This window comes from Corylus avellana, chromosome 1, assembly GCF_965113065.1.
Source record: "Corylus avellana chromosome 1, dhCorAvel1.hap1.2, whole genome shotgun sequence".
Lineage (NCBI taxonomy): Eukaryota > Viridiplantae > Streptophyta > Magnoliopsida > Fagales > Betulaceae > Corylus > Corylus avellana.
The window spans coordinates 47711533-47732343 of NC_142490.1; the positions used below are offsets into that span (position 1 = coordinate 47711533).

The window sequence follows — 20811 nt, forward strand, 5'->3', positions numbered from 1 at the left end:
GACTACAGAGGATACTGAAAGATCAAGGTTTGCAGTAGCGATTTCCAAGTTTTTATTTTCTTCTGAATTTTTTTTTTTTTTTTTATTTTTTCATTCTACTGCAAAGTCTGCAATATCGGGATTTTCCTTCTGCAATCGACAACACACAAGTGTGTTTGAATGGGGTATAAGCCAAAAAAAAAAAAAAAAAAATCTAGGGCCAAAAAATTGATTGGGCAGGGCAAAAAACATATTGGATTGGGCCAAAAAAAATATATTGGGACAGGGCCAATGGGCCTAAATTAGTTTTTTTTTTTGTTAGTTTTTTTACTTGCTAAAATTTTTTTCTTGCAAAATTGGGGGAGGGCCCTGGCCTACACCGGCCCTCCCCTTCCTCCGTCTCTCTCCAACCAATCTATATAGTGTACACAAAATCTTGGTTCAAAGATACATCAGCCAATACACCTTCTGATAAGATCAAGATTCAAGATAACGCTACTACACCCACTGATTTGATACGGCTGCAAATTTATCACACCACATTTAAACTTTTACAAAATGTAGTCATTTGATTTTTCTAAAGACCGAGCTTTCTACGTAGAATGTTTTTTGTGGTGGTATGATGGAGGCCCAGTGGTGACCTGTCGGTGGTCCACTAGTGGTCCAACGGAGGCCCAGAATGGGCTGTCGTTGCTCCAGTGAAGGTCTAGCGATAATCCGGCAGTTTAGGAACCAATCTGTCAAGGGGCAGTGGTGCGGCAATTTGACAGAAATTGATTGCTTCCAATAAATGGGTTGGTCCAGTCGCGAGGCTCTCACTAAGAGGAACAGATACATAGTTCGGTCAAATGGGCTTGAGCCTTTTTTATTTCTAATAATTGGGAAATTGTGCAATCCAGCTGGACCCGAACGGGCCTTCAATTGCTCACTTCAATCAATGGATTAGGAAGGGTGGGAAATACGGACTAGTGCTTCATTTATGCCCTAAATCCTATTGGTCTCAGAAAGGGAACAGTGACAAGAAGTTTAACGTTGCAAATTTTTGAAAAATAGTAACTTTAAATTAACATTTTTTAAAAATTTAAAATATATATGATTGCAAAAATAATAAAATTTATCATTCTTCTTAGCTTTTGGAAGAACTCGCAAAAAAGTTCAAACTTTTCTTTCCTTCTCTTGAATGTCCAACCAACCATCTTACCATCTCACAAATGAATTCTTAATAACTATTAACTTTTTAATTTTTTTTACCACTTTGTTTAATAACACTAGCTACTTTTTCTTCTCCATCTTCTGTTTTTTTTTTTTTTTTTTTTTTTTTCAAAACAAAAACATGAATAATCAACTAAAAACAGATGCAAAACATTTAAAACTATTTACATATTTATGTCACGTCATAACACTTTCTTCAAACAAAACACACAATTTAAAAAGCATTGAAAATCGAAGCTATATCCCCGACCATCGTCCCAAGTAATTTTTAGGTAGATAATGCCTCAAAGGGCAAGTGAAGGACTAAGTAAAAGAAGTAGGCATCAAATGCAAGTTGTTTTTCCTTGCGACAACACCGCCAAAGGCTTCAATCATGTCAAGTTCCTCTAGTTTCATCTTGTTTGGGAGTTTCCAATCAACACTACAAGAATTTAGGTCTTTAGGGGCGACTTAGAGTGGACGCTAAAAGTCCTAAAGTAGACGCTGTTGACAACAGCGTCGACTTTTGGATCCTAAAGGTGTCGACGCTAATCGTCCGACCCTAATGATCAAATGTGTGATTATCAGCGTCCACTTAAAGTCGACCCTAATGATCACTTTTAGCGTCCACTTTATCGACCCTAAAAGTCGCAATGTTTTGACCCTAAAGCTTATGTAAATGGAAGGCATAGTCGACGCTGATAGTCAACCATTAGCGTCCACTTTGAGTGGACGCTGATAGTTAACCATTAGCGTCCACAAAGTAGACCTTAATGGTCCTAAAAAAAAAAAAAAAAAAAAAAATTAACTATCAGCGTCCAAACCAAAGTGGACGCTGATAGTTAACCATTAGCGTCCACAAAGTGGACCCTAATGGTCATAAAATAAAAAATAAAAAATAAAAAATTAACTATCAGTGTCCAAACCAAAGTGGACGTTGATAGTTAACCATTAGGGTCCACTAATGGTCCTAAAAAATTTTAAAAAAAAAATTAACTATCAGCGTCCAAACCAAAGTGGGCGTTGATAGTTAACCATTAGCGTCCACAAAGTGACCCTAATGGTCCTAAAAAAATTAACTATCTGCATCCAAACCAAAGTGAACGCTGATAGTTAACCATTAGCGTCCACAAAGTGGACCCTAATAGTCCTCAAAATTAAAAAAAAAAAAAATTATCTGCACTCGATCGCACAATCGTGTGCGATCGATAGCAGTACCAGTAGGTTTTCGACCTTTTGCGCTCGAACGCACATTGGGCATGCGTTCGATCGCGAAACTAGTAGGTTTTTGACCTTTTGCGATCGATTGCACTCCACTTACGCTTGATCGCAGTACCAGTAGGTTCTTCAAGTTTTTAAAACTTCTCATGACTTCTAGGTTCTTCAGGTTTTTCAATTAGTCAATAAAATGTTTGGGGTCATATTTCTCAAGAGAAACCAAAAAAGGCCTCAAATCCCTATATGCTAAAATACATAACACCGAGTCCAACTCACTCCTGGATGCAGACATGTAGCGTTAAGAATTTCAGGGAAACTATACCTCAATAACTTCAGGAATTAAAACATCCACTTGATTGGCATTCATGTTATCATCATGTCAACTACTTTTGCAGCCAAGATTTCTAGATACTGCACGAGTATTTTCTACAGACAAAAGACAATGTCAATAATAACCATTACTAAAAACAATAGGAAGGGGAAATTGCCAAGTTAAGCATTACTAACATAAAGTTTCAGCATGATAAATGCCTCAACCCGGATAAACAAGATAAGAATCCAGTATATGAGACTAAATATAGAGTAAGCCAAATAGGAAAGAAAATGGCTATAACAGACTGAGATGGTTAGGTGAGACAATAAGAAACTTTACCTTATAATCTAGGTATATTACTAAAGCCACTGTGAATACTCTCATGCGTCTACTGTAGATGTTTCCCCACCCCATCGGTGATAGCTAAAATGGAGTCAAATGTATTTAAGTTTACAGATCTCGGCTAAAGAAAGAAGAAACAGAAATGATCAAGCTCTACACAAGGTGGGGCCAAGCAATCCAGCATTGACAGGGTCAATCAATGCAGTGTACAAAGCACAAATAAACTCTTTTTTGCTGAAAATAGAAAAACCACAAGTGAATGCCAAGGCAAAAAATGATTAAGAACATTTATGAATAGGGTCCCCAAAATAAAATCCCAATTCAAGAAACACACAAAATCAAATCAAGAAATTATCCAAAAATCAAAACACCCACCATTAGCGTTGACCCAATAATCCTCAAATTCCATATACTAGGGGCTTCAACAAAAAATAAATAGGGGCGGGCTTCTACAATTTTTCATCCCCAAATCCAAAATTAGCAAAATACTCTCAAATCATCCATAGGTATGCCAACATGAAGCGTAAATTTCAGAAATATGCACCAAGATTCGAAATTAAACCAAAGCATGAGAAAACAGGGTTCCGAAGAGAGAGAATTTCAGACAGTAACGGAAAGAGAGAAGAAGAAGAGGAAGAAAATCTACCTGAAGCTCTTCTTTCTTCCTTGCTCGGCAACTAGAGAAAGACAAATGTTCATTAGTGAGAGAGACAAAGAGATATATATCATATCACAGACCAAAAGTCAGATCTGAGACTAACGTAAAAAAATTGAATAAAATCGAAGAAAACAATATATATATATATAGAGAGAGAGAGAGGAGAGCGAGAAAGAGGACTGAATGAGAGAGAACCTGGCTGTGTGTCTGCAACTAGAGGGAGAAAATACATGGTTGTGCATTTGCAACTTTGAATCGCATCTCTCTCTCGCGGTCTCATCTGTCTCTCTCCGTTTGTCCGTCACTCTCTCTCTCTCTCTCTCTCTCTCTCTTGTGTCGATCTCTCTCTCTCTCTCTCTCTCTCTCTAGCTCTCTCTCCTGGTATTGTGCAGAACTGCAGAAGGGGGATAACATGAGAAGAATGGGTTAGAGAGGCGAAGAAGAAAAAAGGGGGAGATACAAAAAAAATTTCCGAAAATTTCACTCACCGCGCCAAAGGATCCCGCCTTTTAATTTGTACGAAACTGACACAGTTTCATATCAGCGTCGACCCATGTGAGTCGACGCTGATAATCATACTATCAGGGTCAAACCTATAATGTTGACGCTGATTGTGCACTTTTTAATTTTTTTTATTTGAACTTATTAAGACAATTATATTAGCTTATTAAATTTTTTTTAAGTCAAAATTTATTGAAAAAAAAATTTTAATTTTTTGGGTCATAATTGTAAAGTTTTCTATTTTTTATTTGTTAATATATATACATCATTTTGTAGTTTTCTCTCTCTCACACACACACACACACACACACACACACATATATATATATATATAGACAAATTTCTTTTAACCTAATCTATAAAAGTTACCTGTATTTATTGAACATGTAAGATGCACATGTTTGATTGAACCTTCAGTTGTATCCAGTTAGATCGATCAATTGATCTTATCACGATCAATCAAACTAATTCACTAGGATCAATTAGATGTTCGATCGAACCATCAATTTTTTCAAGTTTGATTGATCATTTGATCATATCACAATCAATCATATCATATCACAATCAATCGAACCAATTCACTAGGATCGATTAGATGTTCGATCGAACCATCAATTTTCTCAAGTTTGATTGATCATTTGATCATATCATAATCAATCAAACCAATTCACTAGGATCAATCAGACTTGATCGATACTTCGATTTTATCGCAATTGATTAGACTAATGCACTGCGATTGATCGCACATTTGATCGTACATTCAATGTGTCAAGTTCGATTGATTATTTGATCCTAGCACGATATATTAGACTAATGCATTATGATCGATCGGACGATTGGTCGAACCTACAATCGTATAAAGTTCGCTTAATCATTTGATTGTATAACTATCGATTAGACTAATCCACTTCGATCAATCGAACTAATTTACTAAGATCGATTGGATATTCGATCGAACCTTCAATTTCAATTGTGTCCAGTTTGATCGATAATTGATCCTATCACGATCAATCGAACTAATTCACTAGGATCGATCGGATGTTCGATCGAATCTTTAATTTGTTTGAAGTTTGATCGATCGTTTGATCCTATCACGATCGATTGAATATCCAATAATTTATATAAAATAAATAATGACATTATCGGAGGTAAATTTTTGGGAAATAACATTTTAACGCCAAATCCTAATGGAAGGAGATATTGCATCAAATTATATGTTCGATGAGTCAAATATTAAATATGTTTTTATTATTAAAATATTAACTACAAATTTAAAGTTAATAAATTTTTAGTATAAAAGATCATTAATGTGATATTTATCTTATAATTAATTATTAGCTTAAATTTTTAAGATATATAGTAATTTAACATTTTAACGCCAAACCTGAATGGAGGGGGATATTGCATCAAATTCGATGTTCGAAGGGTGAAATTTTATTGAACTTGTCACTATTGATCTAACTAAAATATAAAGATAATACAAAATTCAAAGAGTTTAATAGATCATTTGATCGCATTACGATCGATCGAATTAATGTACTAGTATCAATCAGAATCGATCTTATCAGATGTTCGATTGACTTTTAATCATGTCAAATTCTATTAATTGTATCACATATAACTAATACACTAATATAATATAAAATGCTTAGAGTTGAATTGAATATTCGATCGAACTAATTTTTCATTTTTTATTAGACTTGAATTGAATGCTTAGAGTTTAATTTTTCATTTTCTAAAATGAAAAATTAATTTTAATTTTATAAAAGTTTTAATTTCAAATTAAGAGAAAATTTATAATTTTATAAAAGTTTTGAGGGTATAAAGGACATTTTATCATTTTTAGAAGTAGTTTTATTTGAAAGTTTAATTATATAAAAAAAAGTATTGATTTTGGAGCTTAATCATTGTTTTTTAAGCAAACATAGCGAATCTAACCACGCAAAAACCACTTAATTTATACAAACAATATGCTGTTTAATTATATACTTTTACACGAGAAAGCAATTTTTTCTGAAGGCAAGCCACTCCTTTTTTTTTTTTTTGTACCTCATCTTTAGCGTCCACTAAAGTGGACCTTAATACTTAAGTATTAGTGTCCACTTTCAAAGTGGACAAGTGGACGCTAATAATGGGTTTTCAGCGTCCACTTTTAGTGGACGCTATTGGACATTAATTTTATTTTTTTTATTTTTTTTTATTTTTCTACCTAATCTTTAGTGGACCCTAATACTTAAGTATTAACGTCTACTTTGAAAGTGGACGCTAATAATGGGTCTTCAGCATCCACTTTAGTGGACGCTATTGGGCATTTATTTTATTTTATATTTATTTTTCTACCTAATCTAAAGTGGACGCTAATACTTAAGTATTAGCGTCCACTTTGAAAGTGGACGCTAATAATGGGTCTTCAGCGTCCACTTTTAGTGGACGCTATTGGGTATCAATTTTTATTTTTTTTTATTTTTTTTATTTTTCTACCTAATCTTTAGGGTTCACTTAATACTTAAGTATTAGCGTCCACTTTCAGAAAGGACGCTAATAATGGGTCTTCAACGTCCACTATTGGGCATCTATTTTATTTTATTATTTTTTTTTCTACCTAATCTTTAGGGTCCACTAAGTATTAGCGTCAACTTTGAAAGTGGAAGCTAATAATGGGTCTTCAGCGTCCACTTTTAGTGGACGCTATTGGCATCAATTTTATTTTTATTTTTCTACCTAATCTTTAGTGGACCCTAATACTTAAGTATTAGCGTCCACTCTCATAGTGGACGCTATTGATCTTTTATTTGATTTTTTTTTTTTTGCCAGCTTTTAGCGTCCACTATTGGTCCACTATCAGCGTTGACCATTGTCGTCGCTAAAAGTTTTTTTCGGCCGCTTATATTTTTCCCGCCTCTTGAATAATTCTCGTGTGTATATTAGGGTCGAGTTATTAGCGTCCACTGTAAAGTGGACGCTAATATTCATCTTTTCGTTCGGCTATTAGCGTTCACTTTGTTGTGGACGCTAATACTTAACTATTAGGGGTGACTTTCAAAAGTCGCTCCTGATGAGAAATTTCTTGTAGTGCAAATTGGTATAGTAGTTGAGCAAGAGGAAGTTCAATATTGGCTAAACCAAATAATACTCCTGGGCACATCCTCCTTCCTGCCCCAAAAGGGATATATTCAAAGTGAGTCCCTTTGAAATTAATTGAACTATCAGCAAACTTTTTTGGCACAAAACTTTCAGCATCACGCCAATATGCAGGATCTCTTCCAATTGCCCACGCATTTATAATGACTTTAGTTTTGATGGGTATTTCATATCCATCAATTTTGCATTGCTCCCTGCATTCTCTTGGACATAGAAAGAGGAGGGTGTACGTAGCCTTAAAGTTTCTCTGATCACTGACTTCAAGTAACTTAGGTTATGCAGGTCTTTCTCTTGAATTTTTTTTTTTCTTTCCTTTAAAGGTCTGTCTTATCTCAGTTTGAGCCTTCTCCAACACTTTAGGGTTTCTCATCATTTTTGTCATAGCCCACTCTATGACATATTTTCTGTCATAGACCAGAAAATATATGTCCTAGAAAAAATTGAAAATTTATAGTAATGGTTAATTAATTATATTCATAAATTTTTATAAGCTTAATCTTCTTCAAAAACTAAAATTTAACATTGTATGAAAGATTTGAACTTTAACTCTCTAATTTGCAACCATTAACAAAAATTATAAAATAACATCAAGAATTTTACAGCATGATATACCCTTAACATTCTCTCGATCAGCAGCCAGCGACATGAGAATACTGATTCCAAGTTTGATACTATTCAGAAAATTCTCAAGTTTAATCCTTGCTCCTGCATGATCAATACTAACATCCTAGCTGAACAACACTTGTATTTTTATTTTATTTTTTCTAAAAGTGAGATTTCTATTTTCGGGAACGCTCATTCTAATCAAGTGTAAATCAAGTATAAAGCTGAGATTTAATCAAGTATAAATTAATCAACTTCACGACTAGCTGCATCATTCAAAATATCAAAAGAGCAGATTCATTAATAAACCTAATTTAGAAAATATAAAATATTCCAACAAATTGGTTCCATATCACAATCTTTTCGACTTCATCGTCGAAGCTGCTTACGCAAAGCAGGCCGTTGCAAGAGTCTTCAATATCCGTGCTTTGTAAGTTGTACTGTGGTCGTTTGATCTGATCCTCGTCCGAAAAGTTTACGATGGAGTAATCATGTGGATGATCGGTGTCTAAAATGAGAAAGCGTTCTTTGGAGCGATTGAGATGCGACTTAATGAAATATGAGTCGTTGATTAGGGCGAACCATTGCTTCGAAACGCATTGAAAACGAACCAGAGGGTTGATGGGTAGTAAGGAAAGTATCTCAACGATGAGCTCTTGCGGAAGAGTCTTCATGCTCATCTTTTGAGCGAATTCCTTCTTCTTCTTTTGGTATATACGATTCTCCATCCTTGTAGAGTGAGTTCTCTGATCAACTGAACGTATGTCGGTGGGTTTCTCAGAGGTAGAATTGGAAAATATATGCAGAGATTTAGTGATCATGAAGACACGTACGCAGCACATATATGGAATTTAATTGATTGCCTTATATTGTTTCTCTTCAAGGAAAAGGGAATCAATTTAATTGATTGCTTGGAATTTTCCTTGGTGGACCCCAACAATTAGGTAAAAGCAACAGGGTTTCGTATGAAAATATACCTACTGGCCTGTAAGTGTTTTTGATTTTGATTAAATAATCCAGAATCTGATTTGATTCTAATTTTATCGACATTTCCAGTTTTAGCCCTTGCTTTAACACTAAATTAGACTACAGTGCCTTAGTGGTGGCCACCACTAAGATCAACTTGCTGATGATTTCAGGGGCAGAAGGAAAGAGGGTTCAGAGGGGTCAAATGCCTCCTTCACCTCCCAAAGAGTTATATCTTTGGTATTAAATTTTTTTATGATTGCTTCCGCTCGCATATGATGTATCGATAGCGATCTCATAATGAGAGAACAACTTAAATCTTCATGTTATTTTGTGTGATTATTTTGTTATATATTTACCTTAATTAGTTGTGGTCTCATGCATCCACAATAAATGGTATCAAAGCTAAGGATAAAAAATATTGCAAGCTACTTCATGGCAGAATTATTCATCCTTAATTAGTTGAAAATATAGAGGATGTAAAATGGTGTTCATCCTCGATCTATGAGAGTATTATTCTAGTAGTTACTTCTGCCATAAAATAATTATTATTTTTCAACTCTAGTATAACAAAATAATAGAAGATGAATAATACGTTCATGGCGGCAGAAGTAACTACTGGAGTTGAAAATATTAATTACCTGCTTACTTTATTCATCAACCGTTTATATATATAGCTAGCTAGCATTTATATATAGCATTACAAAGAAATGTGATAAAGATAAACTACTCTCATAGAGTGTATCCTATCACTAATATTTAACAACTACTAATAAAGATAAGGAGATCAGGATAACAAGATACAAAATACTAATGAGATAATTCTCTTATTTACCTAATGCCATATCTCCTAATTAGGCATGTAACAGCCTCAAAAGGCAAGTGGAGGACTAAAAGAAGTAGGAATCAAATGCAAGTTGTTTTTCTTTCTGACAACTGCACCAATGGCTTCAATCATGTCAAGATCCTCTATCCCACCTTCGAGTTTCCAATCAAATTGGTATAGTAGTTGAGCAAGAAGAAGTTCAATATTGGCTACACCAAATAATATTCCTGGGCACATCCTCCTTCCTGCCCCAAAAGGAATGTATTCAAAGTAAGTCCCAGTGAAATCAATTGAACTACATTCAAACCTCTCTGGCATAAAACTCTCTGCATCCTGCCAATATCCAGAATCTCTTCCAATGGCCCATGCATTTATGATGACTTTGGTTTCAACAGGTATTTCATACCCATCAATTTCGCATGACTCTCTACATTCTCTTGGGACTGACAAAGGAGCAGGAGGGTGTAACCTTAGAGTTTCTTTGATTACTGACTTCAAGTAACTTAGATTCTTAACGTCTTTCTCATGGATTGTTTTCTTTCCTTTGAATGCTTGTCTTATCTCAATTTGTGCCTTCTCCAAAACTCTAGGGTTTCTCATTATTTCTGACATAGCCCACTCTTCGGTGGTTGATGAAGTATCACTTCCAGCAACAAATATGTCCTGAAAAGAAATTAAAATTTTAGAATAGTGGTTAATTAATATACTCACAAATTTTTACAAGGTTAATCTTTTTGAACAACTTAAAAAAAAAATTTGACTTAGTATCAAAGTAGGTTTCTATGTTCGGACTTCAACTCATATTATACCGCCCAGTTAAATTCCATGTTTTCGCACCGTTACACTCTTCTCTCTCCAACTCTTGACAACAAAAGAATGAGAAATGCTACCCACTCTTACTCTCACTCTCAAATGCACATTCCTTAACGTGATAGTAAAATTCATGTTTTGATACAAAATTCAATAGTGATCCATCCAAAATCTAATGGTAAAAATTATGGAGTGTGAGTGTAGGATGTGTATAGCATTTATCTAAAAGAAACTCGGAAAATTACACTTTACCCCCCAAAGTTTGGGGTCATTTTCAATTCGATTTTCAATGTTTCAATTTTTGCAATCCACTCCCTAACTTGCCAAAGTTTTGCAATTTGGCCATTTCATCAGTCAAAGCGACTTTGACTGACGGAACAGTCACATGCAATCACTTTTGATTTTTTTTTCCTAAAATGCCCCCATCCCTGTTGCAAAATACCCTCCCTCACCTTTTCAGATAACTCCTGCAATGCCTCCATTCGGCTTCAATAAAGAAGTCGGCTAACTTGTAAACAAAGCAAAGAAGGAAATCAAGAAGGTCTAGAAGAGAGAAGACACAGAAGCTCACAGCCTCGTTTATGACTCTGCCGGTTACTATTAAAACCCTTTTGGTTTTCCCCATGGCAGCCATTTTTAACAAGACCACCAGACAGAAACAGAGAGATCGAGGATCACAATGAAAATGTGAAGGCACACCCATTGGCTTAAAAAAGTTCAGAGTGTCATTGTAAGTATAAATAGCTTCTCTTCTGTTGAAAGGCAAATCCTATATTGCTAGGAAAAAGAGAAAGCCAACAAAAAAATATGGGTTTCTGGTTCATGGAAACAGCTATCTCCCAAATGATGTCTCATATAATGAAAGCGTGTGGGAATCCTCTCTCTTGAAACTTATAAATCTTAAAAAGAGGGAGAGAGAGAGGGGATTGAGTCTTGAGACACATAAGAGCTAGAAACAGATATATGAATTCATTGTTTCATTTAACCTCGTTTGTTGGCCAAGGAGAAGGTCGGGTGGTAGTTGAACCCCCCCAGTTGAAGAAACAAATTCGCCTCAGCAAAAAATACCGCCCATGTGGTCGTTTTCTTTTTATATATACAATACTTTCTTCCAATAGAATTTAGTCTGTAACAAAGAAAGAAAGAAAGAAATGTTTCTTCTTTCCGTCTTATACCCAATAGATCAGAAAAAGGCCCACTTTTCTTGCCCATCACAAATTCTAGATTGCTATTTATAACTGATCATCAGTTGCCTCCTTCCAAGTCATAGTCTTTTGAAGAATTGCAGGAGTTATCTGAAAAGGTGAGGGAGAGTATTTTGCAACAGGGATGCATGGGGGCATAGTAGGAAAAAAAAAATCAAAATTGATCACTTGCGACTATTTCGTCAGTCAAAGCCGCTTTGACTGACGGAATGGCCGAATTGTAAAATTTTGGCAAGTTGGAGGGGGTGAATTGCAAAAATTGAAACATTGAAGGTCAAATTAAAAATGGCTCCAAACTTTGGGGAGTGTAATGTAATTTTCCCAAGAAACTTTTATTTTTCTAAACAAATCCATAATAAACTTAGTGATCTCAATGATAAAATGAGATTCAATACAAGCAGGGGTAGACCTACCTTAAACTTTGGGGGCATCCTTGGCAACCCAAAAAATTTTAATGACCTTACAAAAATATAATTTTCTATACTATGGTCCTGACAAATGATGACTTTTTCATACCCCTAAATGTTTCTAAAGAAATATTAATAGATGAATTTTATTCCATGAAAGACTGTCACCGAGCATCATTCGAAGGAGATGCTTAATTATTATTATTATTTTTTTTAAAAAAAAAATTGTAGTTGTCTATAGCAAACTAGAAAAACTTTTGTATTCGAAATAAACATTCTTTTTAAACATGATTTTATAGGCATGTAACTTTTATATACAGTTATGACTTATTACTTAGTTTGAAATTAAGTTTAAGATTTGTTAGCTTTTATTTTACATAAACGCACACACACATTGAAGGACTATATCTATGTATTTATCTATTTGCATAAATTCGGACCCCTAATGCAAAAAAATAATGGTTCCGCCCTTGAATACAAACCTCTTTATAGCTTAATAATTCTATTCCTATGGTTACTAGAAAATCTTAAAAAGCACATATAAAAGCCACATCATAGTTGGGATAAAAGCCACATCATAAAAGCCACATCTTAAAAATCTCCTGGTGTCCTCCCAACTGTGATGTGGCTTTTAAAATCACCGTTGAATTTGAAATTATCATTTTTGACTTTTAATCTATTGGTGATTTTAAAAGCCACATCATAGTTGTGATAAGACTAGAAGAACACCTAGCATTAAAATTTCTATGAAAATCGAAGAATATAAAAGTGCAAAAGTTAATTAGAAAACCAAAAAAAAAAGTCCAAATGTTATTATTAGACCCTGAAAAATAATACACCGAAAAGGAAAAAAGAAAATCCTAGCCATCATATATATAACTTTTCCTGCATCAGTCAATGGAGTTGGACACAACTTTTGCTACAACGGTGATTTATCAAGAAACATTTATAGATTCTTTTTAATTGAAGAAAAATATATTAATTCTCAGAGTCGTTGGGAATTATTTATTTTTGAATGATTTGGATTGTAGTAGAAATACTAACCAAAATGATGGCCTTGATGTTGTTGGTTGTGATTGGGAACTCAAGTGTACCACTTTGTTGAAGGCGTAGAAGGACGTCAACAAAATCTTCCTTCTCTATTTCAGACTTGCTATTTGATGCACTCATCTTTTTCTCCCTATGCTCATGGATGATATTCTCCAGGATCTTGTCGATCTTCCTATGAATCTTCTCTAGTTTTGCTTTCAACCTGCTAATAAAATGAACACATTTATGTGAAGGGAAGAAATCAGCTAACTGATCAAAGCGTCCTGACAAGGATAAAAATTCATTTGTCAATGATAGAAATTCATCTTGGTCTTTGCATTTGCTACCGAATGCTGCTCTACATACAATGGTACTTGTCAAAGTGAAAATACGTTCACTCAAATTGATTAGAGATCCTGAAGATGAGTGGATGGAGTCAATGAGATTATGAACCTCTTCTTCTCTAAGAGTAGAGAATGACTGGACCCTCTTGGCACTTAAGAGTTCCAAAACGCAAACTTTTCTTATTTGCCTCCAGAAATCCCCATATGGAGAAAAGACAATGTCTGAACCCCCATAGAGCATAATTCTACGGAGAAGAAAATCTGGCCTCGACGCAAAGGCAAGGTCATGTGTCTTCATGAACTCTTTGGCCATCCTGGGGGATGATACCACAACTAATGAAATTTCACCCAGTTGTAGGTGCATGAGGGGTCCATGTTTCCTGGATAGTTCTCGGAGAGTATGGTGTGGTAGTGATCCTACCAAGTTGTACAAGTTTCCTATAAGAGGTAACTTCCATGGCCCTGGGGGCAATTTCTCAACTTTGGCTCGTTTGTATGCGGTAATATATAGCCAACCCAAAGTGAGGAAAAGAAGGAAAGTGGTGAGAGCCAAGGAATATTGGAGCGCCATCACACATTCGAGAGAAACAAGTGATTGAATTTCTTTCACTAAAGTTGCAAACTTATAGTGCTATGTGCAGTACGATCCCATCAGCCGGTGGTTAAAACTAGGGATAGCAATTTTTGATATGATGTATGAACCCGACACGAAATTAAAGGGTTAAGGTTGAGGAGTCTGACCCATTTAATTAAATAGGTCGAGTTAGGGTTGACATATATAGTTTTCTACCTATACATCAACATACCCCGAACCCGACACAAGACATAATGACAGACAATTTTGGACATTACCCGCGAACCCAATACAAAATTAGAGGGTTAAGGTTAAGGGGTCTAACTCGTTTAATTAATGGATCAGGTTAGAGTTGACTTATAATTTTATACACATGCCTCGACAAGATCCGAACCTAACATACTCACACGAATTGCACCAGTAGGTAAAACATGGTGTTTGGTGCAAAGACACATAGAGGGTGATATATATGAGAAAAATGCAAAACTAATCATTATGGTTTACCCGATTTGCAATTAGCACCATGTGGTAACAAAATAAACTTAAAGGTCCTTCAAATATGTCAAAAAAAAAAAATTATTTCCTACAATCAAATTTCGTCTACTAACGTAACAAATTTCAAAAGTAAGACACACCAAAACAATTAAAATTGTGACACATGTCCTATTTAAGTCGGTGTTACACTAACAAAATATATTAACTTAGTTGACGTAATTTGACTGTAGGGAATAAAATAATTTTTTGGCATACTTTAGGGATTTCTCGTTAATTTCCTCATATTTGTTAGTAATCCGAATGACAAGATTACTGGGGATCTTTATCCAAATTTTTAAAACCTAGTAGTGTGGGCATCGGTGGGGATACCTATCCAAATTTGTCAAATTTGTAATGTGGGCTGGTATTAATTAGTGCGAAACTAACCTCCCCCCCCCCCCCCACTTGGATTGAAAATCTGAGACAGTCCTATGATTACCTAAACAAGCAGGTCAGTGGAGAACCTAAATTTTTATTGGGCAGGTAAGCCCCATAGTAATTCTCTCATATTTGTTAGTAATCCAAACAACAAGATTACTGGGGATCTTTATCCAAATTTTTAAAACCTAGTAGTGTGGGCATCAGTGGGGATACCTATCCAAATTTGTCAACCTTGTAATGTGGGCTGGTATTAATTAGCGCGAAACTAACTTGTAGCTTGGGGTCCATCAACACATACATCAACACACCCCGAACCTGACACAGGACATAATGACAGGCAATTTTGGACATTACCCGCGAACCCAATACAGAATTAGAGGGTTAAGGTTAAGGGGTCTAACCCGTTTAAATAATGGATCAAGTTAAAGTTGACTTATAATTTTATACACATGCCTCGACATGACCCGAACCCAACATACTCACACGAATTGCACCAGTAGGTAAAACATGGCTTTTGGTGCAAAGATACATGGAGGGTGATATATATGGGAAAAATGCAAAACTAATCATTGTGGTTTACCTGATTTGCAATTAGCACCATTTGGTAACAAAATAAACTCAGAGGTCCTTGAAATATGTCAAAAAAAATAATAATTTATTTCCTACAGGCAAATTTTGTCCACTAACGTAACAAATTCCGATAGTGAGACACACCAGAACCATTAAAATTGTGACACATGTCCTATTTAAGTCGGTGTTACACTAACAAAATATATTAACTCAGTTGACGTAATTTGACTGTAGGGAATTAATTATTATTTTGTCATACTTTAGGGATTTCTCGTTAATTCCCTCATATTTGTTAGTAATCCGAATAACAAGATTACAGGGGATCTTTATCCAAATTTTTAAAACCTAGTAGTGTAGGCATCGGTGGGGATATCTATCCAACTTTGTCAAATTTGTAATGTGGGCTGGTATTAATTAGCGTGAAACTAACCTCCCCCCCCCCCCCCCCCTTGGATTGAAAATGTGAGACAGTCCTATGATTACATAAACAAGCGGGTGAGTGGAGAACCTAATTTTTTTTTGGGCAGGTAAGCCCCATATTAATTCTCTCATATTTGTTAGTAATCCGAACAACAAGATTACTAGGGATCTTTATCCAAATTTTTAAAACCTAGTAGTGTGGGCATCAGTGGGGATACTTATCCAAAGTTGTCAACCTTGTAATGTGGGCTGGTATTAATTAGCGCGAAACTAACTTATAGCCTTGGGTCCATCAACATATACATCAACACACCCCGAACCCGACACAGGACATAATGACAGGCAATTTTGGACATTACCCGCGAACCCAATACAAAATTAGAGGGTTAAAGTTAAGGGGTCTACCCCTTTAATTAATGAATCAGGTTAGAGTTGACTTTTAATTTTATACACATGCCTCGACAAGGCCCGAACCCAACATACTCACACGAATTGCACCAGTAGGTAAAACATGGCTTTTGGAGCAAAGATACATAGAGGGTGATATATATGGGAAAAATGCAAAACTAATCATTGTGGTTTACCTCATATGCGATTAGCACCATGTGGTAACAAAATAAACTCAGAGGTCCTTGAAATATGTAAAAAAAAAAAAAATTTATTTCCTACAGTCAAATTTCGTCCACTAACGTAACAAATTCCGATAGTGAGACACACCAGAACCATTAAAATTGTGACACATGTCCTATTTAAGTCGGTGTTACACTAACAAAATATATTAACTCTGTTGACGTAATTTGACTGTAGGAAATTAATTATTATTTTGTCATAGTTTAGGGATTTCTCGTTAATTCCCTCATATTTGTTAGTAATCCGAATAACAAGATTACTAGGGATCTTTATCCAAAAATTTAAAACCTAGTAGTGTAGGCATCGGTGGGGATATCTTTCCAACTTTGTCAAATTTGTAATGTGGGCTGGTATTAATTAGCGTGAAACTAACCTCCCCCCCCCATTTGGATTGAAAATGTGAGACAGTCCTATGATTACCTGAACAAGCGGGTGAGTGGACAACCTAAATTTTTTTTGGGCAGGTGAGCCCCATATTAATTGTCTCATATTTGTTAGTAATCCGAACAACAAGATTACTAGGGATCTTTATCCAAATTTTTAAAACCTAGTAGTGTGGGCCAGTGGGGATACTTATCCAAAGTTGTCAACCTTGTAATGTGGGCTGGTATTAATTAGCGCGAAACTAACTTATAGCTTGGGGTCCATCAACACATACATCAACACACCCCGAACCCGACACAGGACATAATGACAGGAAATTTTGGACATTACCCTCGAACCGAATACAAAATTAGAGGGTTAAAGTTAAGGGGTTTAACCCGTTTAATTAATGAATCAGGTTAGACTTGACTTATAATTTTATACACATGCCTCGACACGGCCCGAACCCAACATACTCACACGAATTGCACCAGTAGGTAAAACATGGCTTTTGGTGCAAAGATACATAGAGGGTGATATATATGGGAAAAATGCAAAACTAATCATTGTGGTTTACCTGATTTGCAATTAGCACCATGTGGTAACAAAATAAATTCAGAGGTCCTTAAAATATGTAAAAAAATAAAATAATTTATTTCCTACAGTCAAATTTCGTCCACTAACATAACAAATTCCGATAGTGAGACACACCAGAACCATTAAAATTGTGACACATGTCCTATTTAAGTCGGTGTTACACTAACAAAATATATTAACTCAGTTGACGTAATTTGACTGTAGGAAATAAATTATTTTTTTGGCATACTTTAGGGATTTCTCGTTAATTCCCTCATATTTGTTAGTAATCCGAATAACAAGATTACTGGGGATCTTTATCCAAATTTTTAAAACCTAGTAGTGTGGGCATCGGTGGGGATACCTATCCAAATTTGTCAAATTTGTAATGTGGGCTGGTATTAATTAGCGCGAAACTAACCTCCCCCCCCCCCCCACTTGGATTGAAAATGTGAGAAAGTCCTATGATTACCTAAACAAGCAGGTGAGTGGACAACCTAATTTTTTTTTGAGCAGGTGAGCCCCATATTAACTCTCTCATATTTGTTAGTAATCCGAACAACAAGATTACTAGGGATCTTTATCCAAATTTTTAAAACCTAGTAATGTGGGCATCAGTGGGGATACCTATCCAAATTTGTCAACCTTGTAATGTGGGCTGGTATTAATTAGCGCGAATAACTTATTGCTTGGGGTCCATCAACACATATATCAACACAACCCGAACCCGACACAGGACATAATGACAGGCAATTTTGGACATTACCCACGAACCCAATACAAAATTAGAGGGTTAAGGTTAAGGGGTCTAACCGGTTTAATTAATGGATCAGGTTAGAGTTGACTTATAATTTTATACACATGCCTCAACACGACCCGAACCCAACATACTCACACGAATTGCACCAGTAGGTAAACATGGCTTTTGGTGCAAAGATACATAGAGGGTGATATATATGGTAAAAATGCAAAACTAATCATTGTGGTTTACCTGATTTGCAATTAGCACCATGTGCTAACAAAATAAATTCAGAGGACCTTGAAATATGTAAAAAAAAAAAAAAAATTTATTTCCTACAGTCAAATTTCGTCCACTAACGTAACAAATTCTGATAGTGAGACACACCATAACCATTAAAATTGTGACACATGTCCTCTTTAAGTCGGTGTTACACTAACAAAATATATTAACTCAGTTGACGTAATTTGAATGTAGGAAATAAATTTTTTTTTTGACATACTTTAGAGATTTCTCGTTAATTCCATCATATTTGTTAGTAATCCGAATAACAAGATTACTGGGGATCTTTATCCAAATTTTTAAAACCTAGTAGTGTGGGCATCTATGGGGATACCTATCCAAATTTGTCAAATTTGTAATGTGGGCTGGTATTAATTAGCGCGAAACTAACCTCCCCCCCCCCCCCCCCCACACACTTGGATTGAAAATGTGAGACAGTCATATGATTACCTAAACAAGCGGGTGAGTGGACAACCTAATTTTTTTTTTGAGCAGGTGAACCCCATATTAATTCTCTCATATTTGTTAGTAATACGAACAACAAGATTACTGGGGATTTTTATCCAAATTTTTAAAACCTAGTAATGTGGGCATCAGTGGGGATACCTATCCAAATTTGTCAACCTTGTAATGTGGGCTGGTATTAATTAGCGCGAAACTAACTTATTGCTTGGGGTCCATCAACACAGATATCAACACAACCCGAACCCGACACGGGACATAATGACAGGCAATTTTGGACATTACTGACGAACCCAATACAAAATTAGAGGGTTAAGGTTGAGGGGTCTAACCGGTTTAATTAATGAATCAGGTTAGAGTTGACTTATAATTTTATACACATGCCTCATCACGACCCGAATCCAACATACTAACACGAATTGCACCAGTAGGTAAACATGGCTTTTGGTGCAAACATACATAGAGGGTGATATATATGGGAAAAATGCACAACTAATCATTGTGGTTTACCTGATTTGCAATTAGCACCTTGTGGTAACAAAATAAACTCAGAGATCCTTGAAATCTGTCAAAAAAAATAATAATTTATTTCCTATAGTCAAATTTCCTCCACTAACGTAACAAACTGCGATAGTGAGACACACCAGAACCATTAAAATTGTGACACATGTCCTATTTAAGTCAGTGTTTCACTAACAAAATATATTAACTCAATTGACGTAATTTGACTGTAGGGAATAAATTATTTTTTTGGCATACTTTAGGGATTTCTCGTTAATTCCCTCATATTTGTTAGTAATTCGTACAACAAGATTACTGGGGATCTTTATCCAAAATTTTAAAACCTAGTAATGTGGGCATCGGTGGGGATACCTATCCAAATTTGTCAAATTTGTAATGTGGCCTGGAATTAATTAGCGCGAAACTAACCTCCCCCCCCACTTGGATTGAAAATGTGAGATAGTCCTATGATTACCTAAACAAGCGGGTGAGTGGACAACCTAATTTTTTTTTTGAACAGGTGAGCCCCATATTAATTCTCTCATATTTGTTAGTAATACGAACAACAATATTACTGGGGATTTTTATCCAAATTTTTAAAACCTAGTAATGTGGGCATCAGTGGGGATACCTATCCAAATTTGTCAACCTTGTAATGTGGGCTGGTATTAATTAGCGCGAAACTAACTTATTGCTTGGGGTCCATCAACACATATATCAACACAACCCGAACCCGACACAGGACATAATGGCAATTTTGGACATTACTGACGAACCCAATACAAAATTAGAGGGTTAAGGTTGAGGGGTCTAACCGGTTTAATTAATGGATCAGGTTAGAGTTGACTTATAATTTTATACACATGCCTCAACACAACCCGAACCCAACATACTAACACGAATTGCACCAGTAGGTAAACATGGCTTTTGGTGCAAACATACATAGAGGGTGATATTTATGGGAAAAATGCAAAACTAATCATTGTGGTTTACCTGATTTGCAATTAGCACCTTGTGGTAACAAAATAAACTCAGAGGTCCTTGAAATATGTCAAAAAAAGTAATAATATATTTCCTATTGTCAAATTTCGTCCACTAACCTAACAAACTGCGATAGTGAGATACACCAGAACCATTAAAATTGTGACACATGTCCTATTTAAGTCAGTGTTTCACTAACAAAATAGATTAACTCAATTGACGTCATTTGACTCTAGGGAATAAATTATTTTTTTGGCATACTTTA

General features: G+C 35.4%; 2 protein-coding genes across 2 annotated transcripts; both read right to left on the reverse strand.

Annotated features, from left to right (window-relative positions):
- Nucleotides 1–8158: 8158 nt before the first annotated feature.
- LOC148589979 (protein SUPPRESSOR OF NIM1 1-like) lies at nt 8159–8674 on the reverse strand. Its single transcript, XM_088515989.1, has 2 exons — nt 8303–8674; nt 8159–8212 (listed from the first exon to the last, which is right to left on the reverse strand). The coding sequence occupies exons 1-2, from the start codon at nt 8672–8674 to the stop codon at nt 8159–8161; spliced, it is 426 nt and encodes a 141-aa protein (XP_088372115.1).
- A 1109-nt stretch (nt 8675–9783) lies between these two features.
- Nucleotides 9784–14104, reverse strand: LOC132170196 (cytochrome P450 71D8-like). The gene is made up of 2 exons (XM_088515993.1): nt 13205–14104; nt 9784–10401 (listed from the first exon to the last, which is right to left on the reverse strand). Exons 1-2 carry the CDS (start codon nt 14102–14104, stop codon nt 9784–9786), a joined length of 1518 nt encoding a protein of 505 aa, XP_088372119.1.
- Between the last annotated feature and the right edge of the window lie 6707 nt (nt 14105–20811).